The sequence below is a fragment of the Saimiri boliviensis genome, chromosome 14 (assembly GCF_048565385.1).
Source record: "Saimiri boliviensis isolate mSaiBol1 chromosome 14, mSaiBol1.pri, whole genome shotgun sequence".
Classification (NCBI taxonomy): Eukaryota; Metazoa; Chordata; class Mammalia; order Primates; family Cebidae; genus Saimiri; species Saimiri boliviensis.
The window spans coordinates 19,270,796-19,294,584 of NC_133462.1; the positions used below are offsets into that span (position 1 = coordinate 19,270,796).

Genomic DNA, 23,789 nt, shown 5'->3' on the forward strand with positions numbered 1-23,789 from the left:
TGTTTTATTTCGGCCCATGGTGTATCTAGAAATGTCATCTGCTGCTTCATTTTACTGTGTCTGAGCTCTAGTCAAGTTGCAAGACAAAGTCCTTTTTACTCTCCCTTCTCCTTTCATCAAGGAGAAGTCAGGAATCTCTTCTGAAACTAAGTGCTGCCTGCCTCGTTTTGAGAGAGGAGTGATATGAAAATCTCTTGGCTGCTCCAGCTGGCGTGTCACTGGGTAACATGCAATCCTTTCCCAATGGCTGTGAGCACAGCACAGCACCAGGACTTGCCCAGGAATTTTAATTCTTGTGGCCTAGACTGCGTTTCAGGTTTATTTAGGACCCCAGAGTGCTTTAGCACACAGTAGTGAGGCTAGCTGAACCTCAGATTTCAACCACTGGATTGGATAATTTCTTTCTGGCTAGGGCTGTTCTAAATGCTCCCTCCACGGGCACTGGCTGAATTTTGCCCCATATTGCCCTCTGCTGTGACAGGCAGCACTGAGTTTCAATGCAAAGTCCCACCATTTTTGTACTGTCCCACCCTCAAGCACATAGATTCTCTGTCCTTGCCACATAGCCACTGCTGAGGGATGGGTAGGGGTGATGGCAGCAATTCAACACTGCCTTTCCTACCCTCCTTGGCGCCTGATTAAGTGATCAAGTACCCTGATCCAATCCACACTAGACTGCTGTCCATTGTTGGAGGTTCTATTTTGCTGTCTTGTACCATCTTCCTCTCTTCATTTCTAGTATGAACAAATAGTTGTATACATTTCTTTGTAAGTCCAGATTCAGTTATATCTGACAAATGTTCCCTGGAACTCTGTATTTCCACTCACATTTCTATATTTACATCACATTCCCTAGAATTCTGTTGTATTTTCACTCACATTTCTATATTCATATTTATCTCCCTTGAGATTTCCTCTTTGATGCCTGGGTTACTTAAAATTGTGTTTTATTTAAAAATAATTTTACATTACATGCCAACATCTCATGTACCCATTGTACCCACAAAATTTAAAAAGAAAATAAATTGAAAAGTTAAGTTTTCTGTTATCTTTCTGTTATTGATTTCTAGTTTGATTCCACTGTGGTCAGAGAACACACTATCATTTCAATTCTTTTGACTTTCTGGAGGTTTGATAAATGTGTCTAGAATGTGTTCTACCTTGGTATATGCCCTGTGGACACTTAGGATATCTATTCTGTGGTTGCTAGGTATTATGAAAATACCCATTAGAAATGGTGCTGGGAAACCTGGCTAGCCATCATGTTGGCCAGGCTGATCTTGAACCCTGGCCTCAGGTGATCTGCCTGCCTCAGCCTCCTGAAGTGCCAGGATTACAGGCATGAGCCACCGTGTGGAGCCTGGATGGATAATTTTGAATGATGAAAAGTTACTTTATCAATTTCTTCTAAGTGAAGTTCTTGCTATTTTTTAGTGTTACATGAGTCAAGAGTTCACATATGTTACCAATAAAAAAAATCCCTTAAACACATAATTTCATCCAATTTCTCCTTTCTTATAATATAGTAGAGGCACTGATAAAGCCTAGTAAATAGTAGTTTTCTTCAAAGGATCAGATTTTGCTAAAAACCTGTATTGTTTTTTATTGCATGATTTCAGCTTTCCATTAAGCCTTTCCGTTCATTCATTTGTGGTATTTGTTTATTATACCTTGCTGAGTAATCACTATTTAACTCAAAAAGTATTTGAGGCCCTACAACATTATAGGCACTGACCTAACTGCTGGGGATGCAGTGGTGATGTGAAACAAAGTGGTCTCAATCTTCTTGGTTTTATACACAGTTTAAAATATAGTTTATACATAGTTTCTATTGTTTTAGTTATTTCACAGGATTTAAAATATAGGTCTCATTATCATTCTAAATAGTCTGCAATTTCACTTCTTCTTTGCTCTTTAATCCAATAATGGTTTATATGTAGTACTAAATTTCCAAGAGGTAACAATCCACATGGCTATCTATTTGCTAGTTTCTGAGTTATAACTGTGGTGAAAAATAAATATGACACCTGGCTTTAGAAATTTGTTAGAGACAAATCATTTCTGAATGTCTTTTTAAAAATTGCTGAACAGCCGGGCGCGGTGGCTCAAGCCTGTAATCCCAGCACTTTGGGAGGCCCAGGGGGCGGAGGTTGTGGTGAGCCGAGATCGCGCCATTGCACTCCAGCCTGGGTAACAAGAGCGAAACTCTGTCTCAGGAAAAAAAAAAAAATTGCTGAACATTCAACAACCCCACTTTCGCTAGTCACAAGGGTGTTACAGATTTTTTGATGCAGCATGTGAAATTAATAGTCATTCAAAACTTTATCTTCATTGTATTTTACTGTTTTTTTTTTCACAATTAGCATTCTGATGTTAAATAAGACATAGAGATGACATATTTGTCTATAATCATTAAACTCTTATATCCTCTCATAAAACGGCTTAATACAAATACTAATGACAGTCACTAAGTCATGCAAATCTCAAATCATTCAACCTTTACAATCTAATGAATAAGATTAAACAAACAGGCTGGGCACAGTGGCTCACACCTGTAATCCCAGCACTTTGGGAGGCCGAGGCGGGTGGATCACGAGGTCAAGAGATCGAGACCATCCTGGTCAACATGGTGAAACCCCGTCTCTACTAAAAATACAAAAAATTAGCTGGACATGGTGGCGTGTGCCTGTAATCCCAGTTACTCAGGAGGCTGAGGCAGGAGAATTGCCTGAACCCAGGAGGCAGAGGTTGCGGTGAGCAGAGATGGCGCCATTGCACTCTAGCCTGGGTAACAAAAGCAAAACTCCATCTCAAAAAAAAAAAAAAAAAAAAGATTAAACTAACACAGATTTAAGACTTTCCAAAAAAATAAAAAATTATAGAGGTAGGACATATTGAAACAAGACATATCAAATAGATTTTATGACATAGTTCAAGGCTTTTCTAGATTACATTATTTTTGTGGAAATACAACAAAATTTTGCTAGTGATGAAAGATTTCCAACATGAATTAGAATAAATTCTTGTGAGTTTTTTGTTTGGTTGTTTGGAGACAAGAGTCTCACTCTGTCACCTAGGCTGAGGTGCAATGACACAATCTTGGCTCACCGCAATCCCTGCCGCCTGGATTCAAGCAATTCTTGTACCTCAGCCTCCCGAGTAGCTGGAACTACAGGCACTCACCACCACACCCAGCCAATTTTTATATTTTTAGTAGAGACAGGGTTTCACCATGTTGGTCAGGCTAGTCTCAAATTCCTGACATCAGGTGATCCACCTGCCTCCGCCTCCCAAAGTACTGGGGTTACAGGTGTCAGCCACTGTGACTGGCTGAATTATATATAAATTCTTTATGCAACATCTCTGATGAGAATGTTTTGAATATGATTCAAAGAGAATTCATGCTATCATATAAAATTTTACCCTGATATTCCATAATTGATAACTGATCAGTAATTTCTTTCCTATATTGATTGCATGATGAATTCTCTGCTGCTGCTGCTGCTGCTAGATATATGCCCTGTCAAAATGCTTCCAATATTACTTACATTTGTAGGGTTCCACAAGAGAAAAAAATAAACAAAATTAATGGTTTATGAATAAAGCCTTTCCTACACTTGTATATAATAATATGTCACAAGAGTGAAATGAAGTGAGAGCTTGAAGAAAATGCTTTCTCAAAATCTTTAAATTCATAGGATTTCTCAAAAGTGTAAATATTCTGGTGTTGAGCAAAGTTTGAATCATGACAAAAGGTGTTCCCATAGTCTGTCCATTCACAGAGATTTGCACCATTATCAATTTTTTGTTCAGCAAGATATGAATGGTGACTAAAGATGTGGCTACTTTTCTTGCATCCATAGGGTTGTCCATCAGTGTGAATTCTCCTATGTCGTGTAAGCTGTGAACCCCAGATAAAAGATTTCCCACATTCTTTACATACATAAGGTTCCTCACCAGTATGCATTCTCTGATGTCGAGTAAGTTGTGAGCCCCAGAGAAAGGCTTTTCCACATTCTTCACATTCATATGGCCTCTTTCCAGTATGAATTTTCTGATGTCGATTAAGTTCTGAACCACGAAAAAAGGTCTTTCCACATTCCTTACATTCATAGTTTCTCTCACCAGTATGAATTTTCTGATGTCGATTAAACTCTGAGCCATGAGGAAAGGTCTTTCCACATTCTTTACATTCATAGGATATCCTCTCATTATGAATTTTCTCATGTTGAGCAAGGTATGAAGCCCAAGTAAAAGTCTTCCCACATTGCTTACATTCATAAGGTTTCCTACCAGTATGAATTCGCTGATGTCGAGCAAGGTGTGAGCTCCAGATATAGGCTTTCCCACATTTCTCACATTTGTAAGGTTTCCTACCAACATGAACATTCTGATGTTGAGCAAGATTTGAACCACGAATAAAGGCTTTTCCACATTCCTTACACTCATGAAATTTCTCACCAGTATGAATTCTCTGATGCTGAGTTAGGTGTGACCCACGAGTAAAAGCTTTCCCACACTCCTTACATTCATAAGGTTTTTCACCAGTGTGAATTCTCTGATGTTTAATAAGATGTGATCGCTGACTAAAGGCCTTTCTACATTCACTACATTCATAGGGTTTTTCACCGGTATGAATTCTCTGATGTCGAGTAAGATCTGAGCCACAACTAAAGGCCTTCCCACATTCCTTACATTCGTAAGATTTCTCACCAGTATGAATTCGCTTATGGACACTAAGTTGTGAATGAAATCTAAAGGCCTTTCCACATTCCTTACATTTAAAAGGTTTCTCTCCGGTATGAATTCTCTTATGACCAGTAAGACTCGAACGTAAACTAAAAGACTTCCCACATTCTTTACATTCATATGCTTTTTTAACAGTGTCAACTGTCTGATATTGAGTAACCTCTGAATCAGGAAGAAAGGTATTTCCACATTCTTTATCTTCACAGAATTTCTCACTTGTGTGAATTAACTGATGTTGAGTACGATCTGAGCAAGAAATAAAGGCTTTCCCCAATTCTTTAAATTCATTCAGTTTGTCTCCTGTGTTAAGTCTCTGGTGTAGATTAAAGGCTGTGTGTTGGTTAAAAGCGGGCATTTTAACATAGGTGAGTATCCCCTGCTTGAAACATTCCTCTTGATTATCTTGTAGTGTCTGAAACTGAACATTGCCTTCCCAATCACCTCTAAAACACAAACATTCAAGGCTGTGTTTTTTACAAATTTTCCTTATTTCCAGTTGGGCTATTTCTCTTTCATAAATGCCATTTTTTGGTAATAACTTCTTGATCGGACACTTGGATCGCATGTCTGAAAAATAAGAAGGTAAAAACATACTGTTTTACATACAAAAAAAATAAATTTTTTTTTTAATTTTTTTTTTTTTTTTAAGACAGGGTTTCACCATATTGGTCAGGCTGGTCTTGAACTTCCGACCTCAGGTGATCCGCCCGCCTTGGCCTCCAAAGTGCTTGGATTACAGGCGTGAGCTACCACACCCAGCCAAAATAAAACTTCTAAAAGAGATACAGAAAATCTTGAAATAGATCATACCAGAAGTGAGTGGCTTAAAAAATTCTCAAATATGAGAAATATGAAAAAAAGGCAAGAAGTAAATAGAAATTTAAAAGAAATGATACAAATTGAGTCAAGTGATGATAAGTATATTTTATTTTGATCATATTCATCTGAGGAGCTTAATAAAAAATGATTATCCAGGTACCACCTTAGCAACAGAATAACAACTCAGAAAATATCTACAAGTTTGTAAGTACTATGATGAATGTCTTATATAATCCAGAGCTTAAAAATAGGAATGCTGGGAAATAGAAGAGCAACAGTCTAATACGCGGGAAGCAATCTCATCCAGAGTTACCAAAGTACTAGGATCTCAATAACAGGGTATGATGCATTTAGGTTAAAGGAGATAATGATGGGTGATAGTTCAGACAGAAAAATAGTTTGAAGGCCACATACAATGATTCACACCTGTAATCCCAGCATTTCAGAAGGCTGAGGCAGATGGATTGCTTGAGTCTAGAAGTTTGAGACCAGCTTAGGCAACATGGGAAAACACCATCTCTTAAAAAAATTACCTAGGAGTAGTGGTGCATGCCTGTGCTCCCAGCTACTTGGAAGGCTGAAGAGGCAGGATCACCTGAGCCTAGGAGGTCAAGGCTGCAGTGAGCCTGTAATGATCACATCACTGCACTCCACCACGGGTGACAGAGTAAGTCCCTGTCTTAACAACAACAACAACAACAACAACAACAACAACAACAACAACAACAAAATAGTTTGAGAAATTTTTTCAAGGGAGAAGGAGTCTGGCACAAGCTAAGAATAATAGGCCTTTTCTGTGACTCATTTTTCTATATGTATTTAGGATCAAGTACAATTGTTATATGATTGTGGCATTAATTTTTCTTGGGAGACAGAGCAAGTACTCTATCAATGACTGAATGAACTGAAAGGCAGTTTAGTTACAAAGTATGAATAGTAATGTATGGCAATGGAAAGACAACAAACTGCAGTTTCAGACTCCAGTTCTATTTACTCAAAGCACTTTTTAGGTGATTGGAAAATTACTGAGCTTGACTGTATTTTCCACATTATAGAAAGGAATAAAACATCACTTTGCAGAGGTCTGTTGCAAGGAATAATATGCTACCTCTATTAACTGCCTTACATAGGATAGATGTTGAATAATCAGTAGATGATGATTACTGTGTGTTAGAGAAGAAAAGCTGGAGAATACAGGGAATTAGACAAGCCAGGGTTTGTCTTTTTTTGTTGTTTTTTGGTTTTTGGTTTTTTTTGAGATGGAGTCTTGCTCTGTCACCCAGGTTGGACTGCAGTGGCGTGATCTTGGCTCACTGCAACCTCCGCCTCCCAGGTTCAAGCGATTCTCCTGCCTCAGCCTCCTGAGTAGCACGGTTTACAGGTGCATGCCACCACATCTGGTTAATTTTTGTATTTTTAGTAGAGACAGGGTTTCGTCATGTTGACCAGGCTGGTTTTCAATTCCTGACCTCAGGTAATCTGCCCACCTCGGCTTCCTAAAATGCTGGGATTGCAGGCGTTAGCCACTGCTCCTTGCTGGACTTGTTTTTTATGACACCATGTTCTCCTAGTTGTACTTCATGAGCCCTAACCTTTCTTCTGCCACTTCTTTCTCACTGTGACCAGAAACTGTTTTCACCTATTACTGTAATTTTCTTTCTTTTTTTTTTTTTTTTTAGACGGAGTTTCGCTCTTGTTACCCAGGCTGGAGTGCAATGGCGCCATCTCGGCTCACCGCAACCTCCGCCTCCTGGGTTCAGGCAATTCTCCTGCCTCAGCCTCCTGAGTAGCTGGGATTATAGGCACACGCCACCATGCCCAGCTAATTTTTTGTATTTTTTAGTAGAGATGGGGTTTCACCATGTTGACCAGGTTGGTCTCGATCTCTCGACCTTGTGATCCACCTGCCTCGGCCTCCCAAAGTGCTGGGATTACAGGCTTGAGCCACCGTGCCCGGCTGTAATTTTCAACTAAGCAGCCTATTAGGTCCTCTCTTAATGTAGAGCCCTTTATGCAGAAATGTATGGCCATGTTCCAGTCACAGAAGAGAACAAAAAGTTTCTTAAGAGATTATATATTCTGTGTTAATTCTTCTAAACCTAAAATGAGAAAATCCATAAGTGTTGGTTAAAAGAATGAACTAATGAACGTAGGCAAGGTACAAGCAAGGAGAAGCCAGGAAAGATGAGAAAAATTCAAAAGGGATGGGTAAAAAAGGCTTTGTTTTGTTTTTACCAAAAGAAGAATTTTATGAATATCTAAATTAAAAAAAAAAAGAGAGAGAGATGGAAAGGAACCTGATCCAAATCATAGATAAAATAAGGGCCACTGGAGAAAAGAATGGCACTTACCTTTTTGTTACATGAGTGAAAAAATGAGAGCACAAAAACAGAGTGTTATTTGGAGTGAAGAGAAAATTCTTTTGGAAAAGGTTTTGTCTCTATCTAGGTCTCAGGCCTTTATCAAAGTTTTTTGGTATTGGTTGTTGTTTTTTTTTGAGATGGAATCTTGCTCTGTCACCCAGGATGGAGTGCAGTGGCATGATCTTGGCTCACTGCAACTTCTGCCTCCCATGTTCAAGCGATTCTCCTGCTTCAGCCTCCCAAATAGCTGGGACTACAGGTGTGTGTCACCACGCCAGCTAATTTCTGTATTTTCAGTAGAGACAGGGTTTCACCATGTTGGCTAGGTTGGTCTTGAACTCCTGACCTCAGGTGATCTACTCGCCTTGGCCTCCCAGAGTGCTGTGATTACAGGTGTGAGCCACTGCACCCAGCCAGTTTTTGGTCTTGGTCTTTTTTTTTTTTGAGATGGGTCTCGCTCTGTCAACTAGGCTAGAGTGTAGTGGCACAATCACAGCTCACTGAAACCTCCGCCTCCCAGGTTCAAGCAATTCTCCTGCCTCAGCCTCCCAAGTGGCTGGGACTATAGGCATGCGCTGCCATGCTCGGCTAATTTTTTATATATATTTTTTCAGTAGAAATGGGGTTCCACCACATTGCCCAGACTGGCCTTGGAACTCCTGAACTCAGACAATCCGCCCACCTCGGTCTCCCAAAGTCTAGGATTGCAGGTGTGAGCCACTATGCCTGTCTCAGTTTTTGTTCTTAAAGGGATATACCAGACCGGTATTTCAGAGGTGTTGCTGCCTCATTATGCAGCTGAGCTGTTATCCACAATGATGGCCTCCTTGTGCCCGTTCAGCCCTCACTCACCTGGGCAACGTCCTCTTGTCTCATTCCTCAAAATCTTCCAGGGCTCTTTCCCTTTCTCCAATGACGAAAACACATCTGGCTGATAAATGCAAAGACCTGCCCAGAAGATAAGAAACAGCAAAAAACCACATGGTAAAGATTCTAAAATTTGCAACTAGTTCCTTGGTTATTAAGGAAGAGAAACAATTAAGGGCAGAAATAAGTCACAAAGGATGGGAAAGATGGAGGTGCCCACTGATGACAACTATTGCTAGATTTACAAAGCACAAACCATTTCCCCACAAACAAAGGTCGGAAGTTACCCTTTGTGTTTTAAAACACAATAAAAAAACTTCACAATACAGAAAGCCCAAATTTCTAAGGACAAATGCTGAATCTTACCCAGTGAAACCATGTTGCTGTAGTTCTCCAACATCACATCTCTATATAAATCCCTCTGTTTCAGGTCCAGGCCCTCCCACTCCTCCTGAGAGAAATCTATAACCACGTCCCTGAACATCAACTGTTGAAAGAACAAGTCCAAATATTAATGCTGAAATTTTAAAAAATAATATCCCCTTTTAGATCAAAGGGGAAAAGCTGGAAAGGGGCACTGCAGGGAGTGGGGCATATACCGGGCAAAAACTGGAGTTGGCTGCCTGTGGTTTTGGGGGAAATGACATGGGAGGGAATAAGGGTGACTAAAGCGGAGTGCCTACATGTTCCTTTGTTTTTGTTCTTTTCGAGATATACTTGCTCTGTCACCCAGGCTGAAGTACAGTGGTGTAATCTCAACTCACTTCAACTTCTGCCTCCCAGGTTCAAGTGATTCTTGTGCCCCAGCCACCCTAACAGCTGGGATTACAGGTGCACACCATTGCACCCAGCTAATATTTTTCTGTTTTTAGTAGAGAGGGGGTTTTGCAGCGTTGGCCAGGCTGGTCTCGAACTCCTGACCACAAGTGATCTGCCCGCCTTGGCCTCCCAAAGTCCTAATGAGCCACTGCACCTGGCCTACATGCTCTTAAAAACTCCTGTTGCTCAGTCACCACATCTTTACGATCTTCAAATCACAAATACCAAAACATCAGAATGGCAGCCCAGAATAACAGGTATTATATGAGGTTTCTGTGGATACCACTGAGAGGCTACACCAGCCGTGAAGAACTAAACCCAGATTTATTATGTGAGAAAAGTTGGGGGTGTTGTTGCTCGTAAGCAGTCTTTACTGGACACAAACAGACTTGTGCACACAGAGTCTTTGGCCAAGGTAACTATTCTTTGCTTATGCTGCTATGTTTAGTTGAGTTTTTTGTTAATTTAAATTGAGAGAATTTTCAAGAGATACACTCTCTGACTGAACATTATTTTCTGCGGAAAATGTGTAGAATCTCCAGGTTCTTAGCTAAGCAGCTGACAATCAGCAAGTTCAGTGCCATAAGTGATGAATGTGAAAGTCATCATGAGTTTTTTGTCAATAACACTAAGAGGCTATATCAGCCTGGAATAACTAATCCCAGATTGTTTTATTTTGTTTTGTTCTTGATTTTGTTTTTGTTTTTGAGACAGAGTCTTGCACCATTGCCTGGGCTAGAGTGCTGTGGCACAATCTCAGCTCACTGCAACCTCCATCTTCCAGTCCAAGTGATCCTCCTGCCTCAGCCTCCGGAGTAGCTGGAACTATAGGCATCTGCCACCACACCTGGCTAAGTTTTTTGTATTTTTTTTTTAAGCAAAGACGGGGTTTCACTATGTTGGCCAGGCTGGTCTCAAACCCCCGACCTTGTGATCCGCCCACCTTGGTCTCCCAAAGTGCTGGGATTACAGGTGTAAGCCACCATGCCCAGCGTCGGATTGTTATTGATACTAATCTCTCATTAATTTCCTGGAAAACCCCAGATCTCTGTGAACTCAACCTCCCAGGAAAGCATCACAAAGTGCCACATACCTAAATGAATACCAACAAACTCCAACTCCCGTGTTGATTAAATATTCCATTCTACAGAGTAAATAAAAGCCTTTATGTAGTATGTCCCCTTTAATTACTCTATCCCATCTTGTTAAGCCACAGGTTTGAAACAAAAGTCTTTACAGTTCCCCTTAAGGAAATGTATTTATCTTCTTCAGTGCTCTGCCAGATTGGGACACAGGAGATACTGAAAGCCCTAGTGGATAGATTTGTTCATACTGGTTGGAGAAAAGATGGATATCTAGGGAAAACACTGGACTATTTCACAATCATCACTTACGATGCTCAACAGTGATTCAGGCAAGCAGTTTAAGGATAAGCAATAAAAAATATTCACATGATGTGATATAAATGGGTTATATTTTTGAAGAGAGGCAATTACAACTCACATGGGCCATGACTTAACATTTCAAGTCCACCAGTCCTCCTTTTGATTCTTCTCCTGGTGAAGCAGTGTGCTGAGAAAGCAGAGCTAGAAGGAAAGAAACATGAGGTCAGGGCTTTCTCAGAGCTTTCAAATAGACAAATAGAATGCCATTTTCTTCCTTGGATGCAGGTCAGAAGGAATCAATCTGAAGAAATCCTGGCCCTCTCCAAAACCAGAGAGATGCAACAAAAGTAGGGTGAAGTTTCAGTCTAATTATTTATGCCCAAATCATGACATGGATCAGGATACTACTAAATAAGTCAATTCTGGCTTGCCCCAAATTCATATACATATACATTAACCTTTATCCTCAACCCACTTATGAATGTCAGTTACTTGTCTCATTTAAAAGATCAGGAAATGGGTCACTTGCTCAAATTCACTATTAGAAAATATCATAGGTTTGCTGAATGCAAAGCTTGTTCACTTTGAATACTGTATTTTACCCTCTGGATTTCAGGATTTCTTATTTTACTGAGTGAAGGATAAGCTGGGCCTTTCCCTTATAGGAGTAGCCATGATCTCTGCCTCCTATGTTTTCACTGACACAAAGCATCAGGATGGCTTTTTCATGAAAGGAACTCAAAGTTAAGGGAAGGCTGTGTTGGGCAAGTAGTCAGTTTTTTGTGAAGCAAGTTTTGTTTTGTTTTTTTTTTTGAGACGGGACCATGTTGGCCAGGATGGTCTCGATCTCTTGACCTTGTAATCCACCCATCTTGGCCTCCCAAAGTGCTGGGATTACAGGTGTGAGCCACCGTGCCCGGCTGAAGCAAGTACTTTTATTAAAAAAAATATATTGGCTCTTTTCCTGCTGCTTCTGAGTCATGAGGAGGCAGAGGCTCGGTTGCGTCCAAGATTCAGCTTCACCTGTAACCCACTGCCAGGGCCGAGGAAGGCATTGCTGCTGGAGGTGTAATGAACGTTAATACTGCTTTACAAGAGGTGCTGAAGACCGGACTCATCCACGATGGCCTAGCACGTGGAATTCATGAACCTGCCAAAGCCTTAGACAAGCGCCAAGCCCATCTTTGTGTGCTTGCATCCAACTGTGATGAGCCTATGTATGTCAAGTTGGTGGAGGCCCTTTGTGCTGAACACCAAATCAACCTCATTAAGGTTGATGATAACAAGAAACTAGGGGAATGGGCTGGCCTCTGTAAAACTGACAGAGAGGGCAAGTCCTGTAAAGTGGTTGGTTGCAGTTGTGTAGTATTTAAGGACTATGGCAAGGAGTCTCAGGCCAAGGATGTCATCAAAGAGTCCTTCAAATGCAAGAAATGAAGAAATAAATCTTACACACACACACACACACACACACACACACACACACACACACACACGCCTCTCTGAATCTAGCTTTGTGCTTAGCACAGGGGAATTAGACCTACTGTCAAGGAATTCACAGTCAGAAAAGTAAAGAACAATTACAGTACTGTAGGAAATAAAGGTGATCATGGTTATAAAAGGAACCAACTAGTTCTAAAGAGCCCAAACCAAAACTAGTTTGTAAGAGAAAATTTCCTATAAGAGACGGTACTTCAGTTGACCCTTGAGGGGCTGTTTCATGTGGGAAACACACAAGGGGAGAAGAAAAGACACATACATAATACCTTTAAGGGTAAACAACATTTATCCCACATAAATGGCCATGCAGATATAATAAGCAAATGATATAATAAGCACATTGCAGTGGGAAGGGGAGAAGGGACTCACCAGACTATAGAGGATTCACCACCAGACCAGGAAGCAAGAGCTTGGGCTCCAGAGTTGGCCACCCATCCATGCCCAGACGCGGAGAGGTCTCATGATGCTTCGGCACTGTCTGGGACCTTAGCTCTTTCTCTAACAAGTTGTTTGGACCCTTCCCGAATGGGCTCAATGAACACAAAAAGGTCAACCTGTTTCGCAATCGTCTATTGCTTTTCAATAACTAACGTATAAGAATAGATTGAGGCTGGGCGCGGTGGCTCAAGCCTGTAATCCCAGCACTTTGGGAGGCTGAGGCGGGTGGATCACGAGGTCGAGAGATCGAGACCATCCTGGTCAACATGGTGAAACCCCGTCTCTACCAAAAATACAAAAAATTAGCTGGGCATGGTGGCACGTGCCTGTAATCCCAGCTACTCAGGAGGCTGAGGCAGGGGAATTGCCTGAGCCCAGGAGGCGGAGGTTGCGGTGAGCCGAGATCGTGCCATTGCACTCCAGCCTGGGTAACAAGAGCGAAACTCCGTCTCAAAAAAAAAAAAAAAAAAAGAATAGATTGAAACAGAGATTTCTCCAAAACAGCGCTGCATGAATGCTTCAAGGGGCTCACACGACCTGTTCCGGGACTTGGTGACCACTGTTTGTGGTCCATGTTCAATTGAGTACAAATTTAATATTTGACTTTTCCTCCACAGGGCCTCACTAGAGAAGACAGGGCAAGGGGAGGGGAATCTCCTAGCAGAGGAAACAACATGTGCCAATCAAGCAAAGATAATCTTTGTGCATTCAAGGAACAGAGTGAGAGGAAAGACTAGTGGCAGATGGGGATGTATAAAGCAGGGATCCTGTTAGGAAAAGCCCTAAAAAATAGGCTATGGAGTTTGGGACTTATTTCATAAGTAATAAGAAAGCATTCTGCATTTTTAAAGTAAGGTTTAAAACTGTTTCTAATTAGAGATACAACAAAATTGGTGTGAGAGGGTAGAGGGAAGACTGATACACACAATCTGAGGGGTTCATTAAAACTCCATGCAAAGCATGTAGTATGAATTGGTCCTAGGAGACAGAGAGTTTCAGTGGCATAGAAGACTTGAAGCACTTTTCCAAGAAGAGTGAAGGGTTGGAGAATAAACTGTGGACTAAAACATATTTTGTGTTTGAGAGCATAAAGAATTTGAGAGTGACTATTACACAGTTTTAAGGAAAAAAAAAAAACTAGTTCATTTAAATAATTAACGAAAATTTTTAGAGACAGGGTCTTGAACTGTCACTCATCCTGGAGTACAGTGGTGCAATCACAGTTCACTGTTGCCTCAAACTGCTAGGCTCAAGCAATCCTTCCACCTCAGCCTGCTGAATAGGTGGGACTACAGGCATGCACCACTGTGCCTGGCTAATTTAATTTATTTTTGTAGAGACAGGGTCTTGCTATGTTACCTAGGTTGGTCTCAAACTCCTGCCCTCCAGAAATACTCTCCCACCTTGGCCTCCCAAAGTGCTGGAATTACAGGTGTAGGCCACCATATCCAGCCAAGAACTATATCTAATCCTGATATTCCTCCTCCTGGAAACCTAGTAGACAGAAACAAGAAAATAAAAGTAAATCCCAACCACTAGGAAACTGAGAAAATGAACAAACTCCAAATTATTTGGAGATGTGGCCAAGAGCAAATGAAAGAACAGAATATGTGTGGAAGTCCCAGTGATGCTACAAAGAAAAAAAACATGAGAAATGTCCAGTCCCGGCCTGGCGCGGTGGCTCACACCTGTGATTCCAGCACTTTGGGAGGCCGAGGCGGGTGGATCGCGAGGTCGGGAGATCGAGACCATCCTGGTCAGCATGGTGAAACCCTGTCTATAGTAAAAGTACAGAAAATTAGCTGGGCATGGTGGCATGTGCCTGTGATCCCAGTTACTCAGGAGGCTGAGGCAGGAGAATTGCCTGAACCCAGGAGGCGGAGGTTGCAGTGAGCCGAGATCGCGCCATTGCACTCCAGCCTGGGTAACCAGAGCGAAACTCCGTCTCAAAAAAAAAAAAAAGAAATGTCCAGTCCCCTGGGGAGTAGACCATATCCTGAATGAAAGTTTCTGTGAGCAGGAATGATGTGAAAAGGAGGTAGCAAAAGGCTGCCTGAAGATATCAGAGGGATTCAAGGTGGCAAAACATATTGGCTGTGTTCTTTTTGTTAAAACAGCTTTGTTGAGATGTAATTAACATACCATACAGTTAAGCCATTTACAGTGAACAGTTCAATGGCTCTTAGTATATTCACAAATACATGCCACCACAAGTCAATGTTAGAATATTTTCATCACTTCAAGAAGAAACTCTATCCCCTGGCCTCCCCACTGCCACACTTGCCCCATGCTTAGCCTTAAATAATGACGAATCTACTTTCTGTCTCTTCTCTACAGATTTCCCTGTTCTGGACTTCCATATGAATGGAATAACATATGTGGACCTGCTACTGGCTTCTTTCATTTAGCATCAAGTTTCAAGGTTTATCCAAATTGTAGCATGTATCAGTACTTCATTCCTTGCTATGCCTGAATAATATTTCTGCTGATGAATAGACTATAGTTTGTTTACCCATTCTTCTGTTAATGGGCATTTGGGTTGTTTCCACCTTTTGACGATTATTTTTAAAATGCTGCTATGAACATTCATGTAAAAGTTTTTGTTTGAATATCTATTTTGTAGTTTCCAGAGTATAAGTTTTATTTTATACATAGAAGATCATGTTATCTGCAAATAGAGATGTTCTTTCTTCTATTTCAATATTTTCTCCAGTGTATTTTATTTCTTTTACTTGCCCAATTGCCCAACATTACCAATGTTAAACAGAAGTAGGGATCCTTGTCTGGTCCCTGATCTTAGAGGGAAAACATCCAGTCTTTTTCCATTAAGTATGATGTTGGCTATGAGTTTCTCCTAGATATCAGATTGAGGAAATTACTCTTTATTCCTAGTTTGTGGAGTATGTGTGTGTTTTAAAAAATCATAAAAGGATATTGGCTTTTGTCAAATGCCTTACCTATATCTATTAAGATGACTGTGTGATTTTTGTTTTTTTTTCTATTGATATGATGTATTACATTAACTGACTTTTGATGGTGAGCCAACCTTGCTCTTGGGATAAATCCCACCCAGTCATGTTATATAATTTATTTTAGATGTTATGAAATACATTATTTATTTTAGGTGTTACTGGATTTGGTTTGCTAGTACTTTGTTGAGGATTTTTACACCCATATTCTTCTGAGATATACTTTGTCTGGTTTCAGTATCTGGGTAATACTGGCTTCATAAAGTGGGCTAGGGATTTGGCTGTATTCCTTTTTTTTTTTTTTTTTTTGAGACGGAGTTTCGCTCTTGTTACCCAGGCTGGAGTGCAATGGCACGATCTCGGCTCACCGCAACCTCCGCCTCCTGGGTTCAGGCAATTCTCCTGCCTCAGCCTCCTGAGTAGCTGGGATTACAGGCACACGCCACCATGCCCAGCTTATTTTTTGTATTTTTAGTAGAGATGGGGTTTCACCATGTTGACCGGGTTGGTCTCGATCTCTCGACCTCGTGATCCACCCGCCTCGGCCTCCCAAAGTGCTGGGATTACAGGCTTGAGCCACCGCGCCCGGCCTGTATTCCTTAATTATAACAAAAGATACTGGGTGAACTCAGAGCTGATAATAGGAGTCCTCCTGAACTAGTTGAGCTTCTTAATGGCAAAGAAGGCCCGGCTACTCAAAGGGAGCCAAATTTTTAAAAAATTGTCTTCTACTGGGATAACAGAGGAAGGAACTCGAGCAAAAAGAACCTTAAAAACTAGACTTGGCCGGGCGCGGTGGCTCAAGCTTGTAATCCCAGCACTTTGGGAGGCCGAGGCGGGTGGATCACGAGGTCGAGAGACCGAGACCATCCCGGTCAACATGGTGAAACCCCGTCTCTACTAAAAATACAAAAAATTAGCTGGGCATGGTGGCATGTGCCTGTAATCCCAGCTACTCAGGAGGCTGAGGCAGGAGAATTACCTGAACCCGGGAGGCAGAGGTTGCGGTGAGCCGAGATCGCGCCATTGCACTCCAGCCTGGGTAACAAGAGTGAAACTCCGTCTCAAAAAAAAAAAAAAAACTAGGCTTGTCCCATTCATCTTTTTCACAGGAAAATATCAGATATAGCTATTCTAGGAAAATCTATTATATCCCTACCCCAAAATATAAATTAGATATAACATGCCAATGATAGTTAGAGAAAAGTTTTGAAAGTTTGTCAAACCCCCCCAATACAAAAAAACCCACTAAAAAAAAAATCAGAGAAGATGAAAATTATTACCCAACATTTTAATCGGAATTTTTAAAAAGTATGATGCAATTGCAGCTCTAAACCAAGACCACAAGCAAAAATATATGATCTCAGGAACGAGGAGAAAGTAATAGAGAGACCATAGATGGGAGTTAGCAGATTTCAAGACTGAAAGAGAAAATAGGCAAAATCACATTAGAAATGAAGGATAAACTAGCTAGGTGCAGTGGCATTTGCCTGTAGTCCCAGCTACTTGGGAGACTGAGTCTGGAGTACTGCTTCAGCCCAGGAGTTCAAGGTTGAGGCTGGCCTGGGCAACACAGTGACACCCTGTCTCTAATAAATAAATAAATAAATCAACTACAAGGTACATCAGATCTGACAAATACCACAGAAAGTATACTATGGAACAAATAATACAGAAATTAATGAACAGAACAAAATTTAACATAGAAAAAGATGAAAATTATTCGAAGAAATGAAAATGAAAACAGAGATCCAATATGCAAAAAGCAGAGCCCCTAAAGATGAAATCCAAATTAAGAGGATATATCTAAAACTATGGTTTTAGCTGTATATCTAAAACTATAGTTTTAATATTCAAGAAGAATTTCCAAAATAAAGTGTAAATAAACATGATGAAAAGGGAAACCATATTACAGGTGAAAATGACCGAAAATAATACTAAAACATTACCTAATAAAATATTAGACTAAAACTCATGGGGAAATCCAGATAAAAATATCAAGTCTTCTATAAGAAAAAGGAAATTCAGTTGTCATCAGACTTCTCCACTGCTAAATTCAGTACCCCAAACAGTGGGGTAAATTTTCCAATATACTTGTGAAAAAAAAAAAATGAGGGAGTCAAAACATTTTTATATCCAGCCAAGCTGTCTTTCGAGTATAAGGTATATAAGGAGTTTTACGATGCAATTTAGGAAATACTGTTGACATGAGCTCTTTCAGAAGAAACTACTAGAAGACATACTCCAGCCACAAAAAAAGACAATAGTGAAAGTTTCAGCAAAAGAATAGTAGTGATGTTGAACATATTTAAATGAAAATCTAAATAAAATAGTAAGAGTGGATTTATGGTAGCTAGCATCCTGGATGACCCCAAAGGTACCCAGTATGTGGTATTCACAACACTGTGTAGCTAGCTGCCTCCTACACTGAATAGGATTAACTTGTGTACCAATAAGATACTGAGGAAATGATAGCATATGAGATAGATCATAAAAGACACCGTGGCTTCCACCTTATGCACTCTTGCTATCCTTTTGCTCTGGAGAAAGCCAGATGAAATGTCATAAGGACATTTGAGAAGCCCCATGGAGAGGTCTACATGGTGAGAACCTGAGGTCTATTGCCAACAGCCACGTGAGACCCATGTTGGAAGGTGATCCTCTAGTCCCAGTTATGCCTTCAAATGACAGTAGCCCTGGCCAAGAGTGTGACTGCAACTTCAAGAGACCCCAAGCCAAAACTTCTCAGGTAAGCCACTCCTGAACTCCTGATCCACAAAAAATTGTGTTAAGATAAATATTTATTGCGATTTTAGGGTAATATGCTTTACAGCAATAGATAACTAATATAGAAATGAAGGTTAGAGAGGAGACAATAGACTAGCTCACAAATTGCCCTGTTTGTGATAACTGAGAGATAAAGGGTGTCATTTAAAGCTGAAAATCAAGGGGAAGAAATTTAGAAAAGTTGAAGAGTACAGCCAGGGCAGGAGGATGGCTAGAGGCCAGGAGTTTGATACCAGCCTAAGTAAAAGAATGAGACCTTGCCAAAAAAAAAAAAAAAAAAAAGAATTGAATACCAATGAAAAGTCAGGGCAAAATGTCAACTAAATTCCAACATACAAGCAAAAAGTGGGAAATTTACATTTAAATTTAAAATGACAGCACTTAGCAGCAAAAATTCAAATTCCTACAAACAGATTTACATTATTTATTACAAGATACAAATAATCTTTACATAATTATTACAAGTAATTAAGGAAGATCTAAACAAATAAAAGAATTTATCACATTCATGGGATGAAAGGCTGATAATTTTCAAGGTGTCAGTTTCACCCCAATATAGTGGTATAGGAAGCTTAAAAGTGAAAGGATAGCAAGTGATATACCATGCAAATCACAATCAAAATAATGCTCAGGTAGCTATGATATCAGGTAAGGTGGATTTCAGAGCAAATAAATAGCCTGGTAGAAAGGATGGTCTTTCAATAAAGGGTGCTAGGTCAAGTGAATTTATAGGAGGAAAACAAATCATGATTTCCTCTCATGACATACACAAAAATCAATTCCAGGTTTATATACCTATGTGTGACAGATAAATTTAGCTGAAAATACAGAATATCTTATATCTTTGGGATAGCAAAGATTTGAATAGGATACAGAGTACAAACCATAAGAGAAAAATGATAATGATCAGACTTATTTTAAAAAGCAATTTCTGGGGCCAGGCGCGGTGGCTCACGTCTATAATCCCAGCACTTTGGGAGGCCGAGGCGGGTGGATCGCGAGGTCAAGAGATCGAGACCATCTTGGTCAGCAAGGTGAAACCCCGTCTCTACTAAAAAAAATACAAAAATTAGCCGGGCATGGTGGTGCACGCCTGTAGTCCCAGCTACTCGGGAGGCTGAGGCAGGAGAATTGCTTGAACCCAGGAGGCAGAGGTTGTGGTGAGCCAAGATTGTGCCATTGCACTCCAGCCTGGGTAACAATAGCGAAACTCCGTCTCAAAAAAAAAAAAAAAAAAAAAAGCAATTTCTGTTCATCAGAAGACAGTGAGTGGACCCGGCGTGGTGACTCAAGCCTGTAATCCAGCACTTTTGGAGGCCAAGGTGGGAGAATTGCCTGAGCTCAGGAGTTCGAGACCAACCTGGGCAACATGGTGAAACCCCGTCTCTACTAAAAATACAAAAAACTAGCTAAGTGTGGCGGCATGTGCCTGTAGTCCCCGCTACTCAGGAGGCTGAGGCAGGAGAATTACTTGAACCTAGAAGGTAGAGGTTGCAGTGAGCTGAGATCACTGCACTCCAGCCAGGCAACAGAACCAGAGCAAGACTCCATCTCCAAAAAAAGAAAACAAAACACAATATAGATGGCTCTCACAAACGTAACGTTGAACAAAAGAAGCCAACATAGCGCCGGGCGCGGTGGCTCAAGCCTGTAATCCCAGCACTTTGGGAGGCTGAGGCGGGTGGATCACGAGGTCAAGAGATCAAGACCATCCTGGTCAACATAGTGAAACCCCGTCTCTACTAAAAATACAAAAAATTAGCTGGGCATGGTGGTATGTGCCTGTAATCCCAGCTACTCAGGAGGCTGAGGCAGGAGAATTGCCCGAGCCCAGGAGGCGGAGGTTGCGGTGAGCCGAGATCACGCCATTGCACTCCAGCCTGGGTAACAAGAGTGAAACTCCGTCTCAAAAAAAAAAAAAAAAAAAAAAAGAAATCAACATAAAAGAGTATACATTATATAATTCTGCATATATATAAGTTCAAAAACAGACAAAATTGATGTATGGTGGTTACTTAGAGCTACTGACTAAACAGAACCAGGAACTTCTAGGGTACAGGTAATATTTTATTTTTTGGTCTGGGTGCTTATTACATGGGTGTTCCCTCTGTAGTAATTCACTTAAGCTGTATAGTTTTGATTGTATTGTTTGTTTGTTTGGTTGTTTTTGAGACAGACTCTCCCTCCATCACCCAGGCTGGAGTGTAGTAGCACGATCTCGGCTCACTGACACCTCTGCCTCCTGGGTTCAGGCAATTCTCCTGCTTCAGCCTCCTAAGTAGCTGGGGGGATTACAGGTGCCTGCCACCATGCCCAGTGAATTTTTGTATTTTTAATAGATACGGGTTTTCATCATGTCAGCAGGCTGGTCAAACTCCTAACCTCAGGCGATCCATCTGCCTTGGACTCCCCAAATGCTGGGATTACAGGCGTGAGCCATCACGCCCAGCCTCTTTGTTTGATTTTATTATCATGTATACACTTGTCTGTATATATGATAAACTTCAATAAAAAGTTTAATTAGGGAGAAATACACCGTATTACAAGGAAAATGCCAACAAAAAAATCAGAGACCATGATCTTGAGCATGCTAAAGTCTGCAACCCATAATAAATACATAACAATCATTAATATCTGTATATCAACTAATAAAGCAACAACTTTCATAAAGCAAAAGTTACAGGTTATATAAGAAATAAAATTTCATTAATAGAGAATTTTAATACACCTCTCTCAATCCAAGACAAATCAAGTGCAAGACAAAAAGTGACTACAGAATGACCATATATTAGATCATAAATTAAAGTTCATTAAGTTCCAAAAGTAACACAATATAGCAAAACTGTAAATTATATTATCAGTGAAGAGGGGACCTATGTACTTTACTGGAAGTCTTCAACATAATCAATAGATTATGTTGAGGTCTCCTTATGTCACAAGGATCAAGACTCCTCCACAACACTGAGGCCAAGATACTACACCACTGGATAGTATCTTGATAACACAAATCTATTACCCAAGTTGGGTCTTACTAGGTTAAAATCAGGGTGTTGGTAGAGCTGTGTTGCTTTCTGGAAGCTCCAGGGGAGAATTCATTTTCTTCTGTTTCCCAGCTTCTAGAGAAACCAACATTCTTTGGCTCAAGGCCCACTTCCTCTATCTAGCCAGCAAGGTGGCATCTCTCTTACCATTATTCTATGGTCACACCTCCCTCTGACTTTAAACTCAGCCAGGAAAGGTTCACTGACTTTAAGGACCCATGTCATTATATTGGGTCCAACAAGATAATCGCTCCCATTTCAAGGTTCTTAAACTTAATCCCCTTTGCAAAGTCCCTTTTGCCATATAAGGGTAACATAGTCACAGGTTCCAGGGATTAGGAAGTGAGTATTTGTTGCAGGGCCATCATTCTGCCTATCTCGACCACCTTTATGGCTTCTATCTTAAGCTTCCCTCTTTTTGAGAGATACTCGATGAAGGAAATAATGTATACAGTGGTCCATTTCCAAGACAAAGTGCCTTGAATCAGCTTGAGTAAGCCAACTACAGAAGAAACAGGGTAAACTAGGCACCTGCTTGGATAGCTGATGCCTGCTTGTCAGCCTCCCACTTCCTGGCCTTTTCTCACCTTACTTGCCTTCACCCAAGCCAAAGAAGTTTAGCATAAGATGAAATTTTGCTAGCCTGAAAAATAGCTCATTTTGTCTGTTCTTATCAGCCTGCCCAGCTACTTAGGTCATAAGTCAAATTCTTAACAAGCCCCTGAGCTAACTAGGATTGCAATGCATTGTGGACTGCAACAAAATGCAGCAAGACAACCCTAAAAAAAAAACACCTGAAGATCCTACCCAACAATCAATAGGTGACGTCAGGGAAGACTGACCCCATAGTACTCAGCCTATGAAAAATCAGGGGAGGAACCTGTGCACTCCCCTGGATTCTCATAGGCTGAGTTTTATTTATGTCATAGGGGATAAATTGCTTGTTGAAATTGTGCTGTGTGTGCCTGCCTATCAGACACACGATCTTGCAAGACCATCATTAAAAGTCTCATTTTTGCTGTTCTCTGGGTCTCTGAGTCCATTTTTTGGGTTTGAATGGGTAAGGCTCTTTCTCACACTCAAGAAATCATCTTTCATTATCCCAATGCTATCTCTCCAAAACTGACTTGAATCTAACCAGAATAAGTGTCATTCCAACCTTGCATTTACATTTATCTACCGTAAGAAGCCCCAGAACTTCTAGTCAACTGCCTGTTTTCAGACACTGTACTCCATCAAGTCCCATTTGTGCCCTTTTCTCATTCTTCCCCAAGTCTCAACACTCTTCCTGTATGCCCTCATAATGGAATTCATAATTCATTAACCAACTCCTCTTTTATCGTCAACCACTTCCTTGAACGCGCCCTTCACGTTCGGAGTCTAACAGAAACCAGACTCTATCCAGAGGACTCTGCAGCCCTCTCAACATTTCCCCGGCTACAGTCTCTTACCAGTAGGCCTGAAAATGGAACAAATGGTTGGCCTCCTTGTTGTTTATTACCTTCAGATCTTTCTTCCTCTCGTCCTCCACAAACTCTAGTTTTGAATTTCGTGCCATGAGATTACATATAAACTCACCACATCTCACTTTTGTTGATCTCTACCAAACACAGACTATTTTCCCTCTGTCTCTGAAATCTTAAGCTCATGGTTTGCTCTCTGCAGCACTATTACCCTTAAAAAAAAAAATTCTTGCATTTTAACCACATCCACACAGATGAGCCTGGTTTACTTACTCTTGGCTGGACTTTTCCCCTCTCTCACGGCTCATTCCCAACAGCATGTTGATTGGTTGCTATTCCTCAGCCCTCTACCCCCACCTGCTGCTACATTTCTCTGTCCTAATTTACAGAGAAACTATTGAAATATGTTGTCTACACTGTCTCCCATTCTTCTCCCCTCCTTCTAGATTGCCCACTCGAATCCAGCTACCAGCCAGTACAGAAACTGCTCCCCATACATTCACTAAGGACTATGCCTGTCACTCAACGCAACGCTCAATTCTTTGTTTTCGGACCCATAGCGGAGGCTATCACCACCTTTACGCAGGTG

The 23,789-nt window shown here is 40.8% G+C and overlaps 2 protein-coding genes across 6 annotated transcripts in view; one reads left to right on the forward strand and one right to left on the reverse strand.

The window, feature by feature from the left end:
* Window positions 1-397: 397 nt before the first annotated feature.
* ZNF790 (zinc finger protein 790) overlaps window positions 398-23,789 on the reverse strand; it is a 28,439-nt gene continuing 5,047 nt past the window's right edge. For 2 of the 5 annotated variants that reach the window (XM_074386468.1, XM_003937410.4), the window contains exons 2-5: window positions 11,121-11,203; window positions 9,165-9,285; window positions 8,784-8,879; window positions 398-5,316 (exon numbers count right to left, since the gene is read on the reverse strand). In XM_074386468.1, the coding sequence (XP_074242569.1) occupies window positions 3,635-5,316; window positions 8,784-8,879; window positions 9,165-9,285; window positions 11,121-11,129 (1,908 nt within the window). In that variant the 5' untranslated portion in view covers window positions 11,130-11,203 and the 3' untranslated portion in view covers window positions 398-3,634. Of the gene's footprint in view, window positions 5,317-8,783; window positions 8,880-9,164; window positions 9,286-11,120; window positions 11,204-12,871; window positions 16,281-23,789 lie in introns of those variants that run through there. The other 3 variants (XM_074386469.1, XM_010347997.3, XM_074386470.1) reach the window with 2 other exon arrangements.
* LOC101037530 (small ribosomal subunit protein eS12-like) lies at window positions 11,282-12,439 on the forward strand. The gene is made up of 2 exons (XM_039465950.2): window positions 11,282-11,349; window positions 12,043-12,439. Exons 1-2 carry the CDS (start codon window positions 11,282-11,284, stop codon window positions 12,437-12,439), a joined length of 465 nt encoding a protein of 154 aa, XP_039321884.2.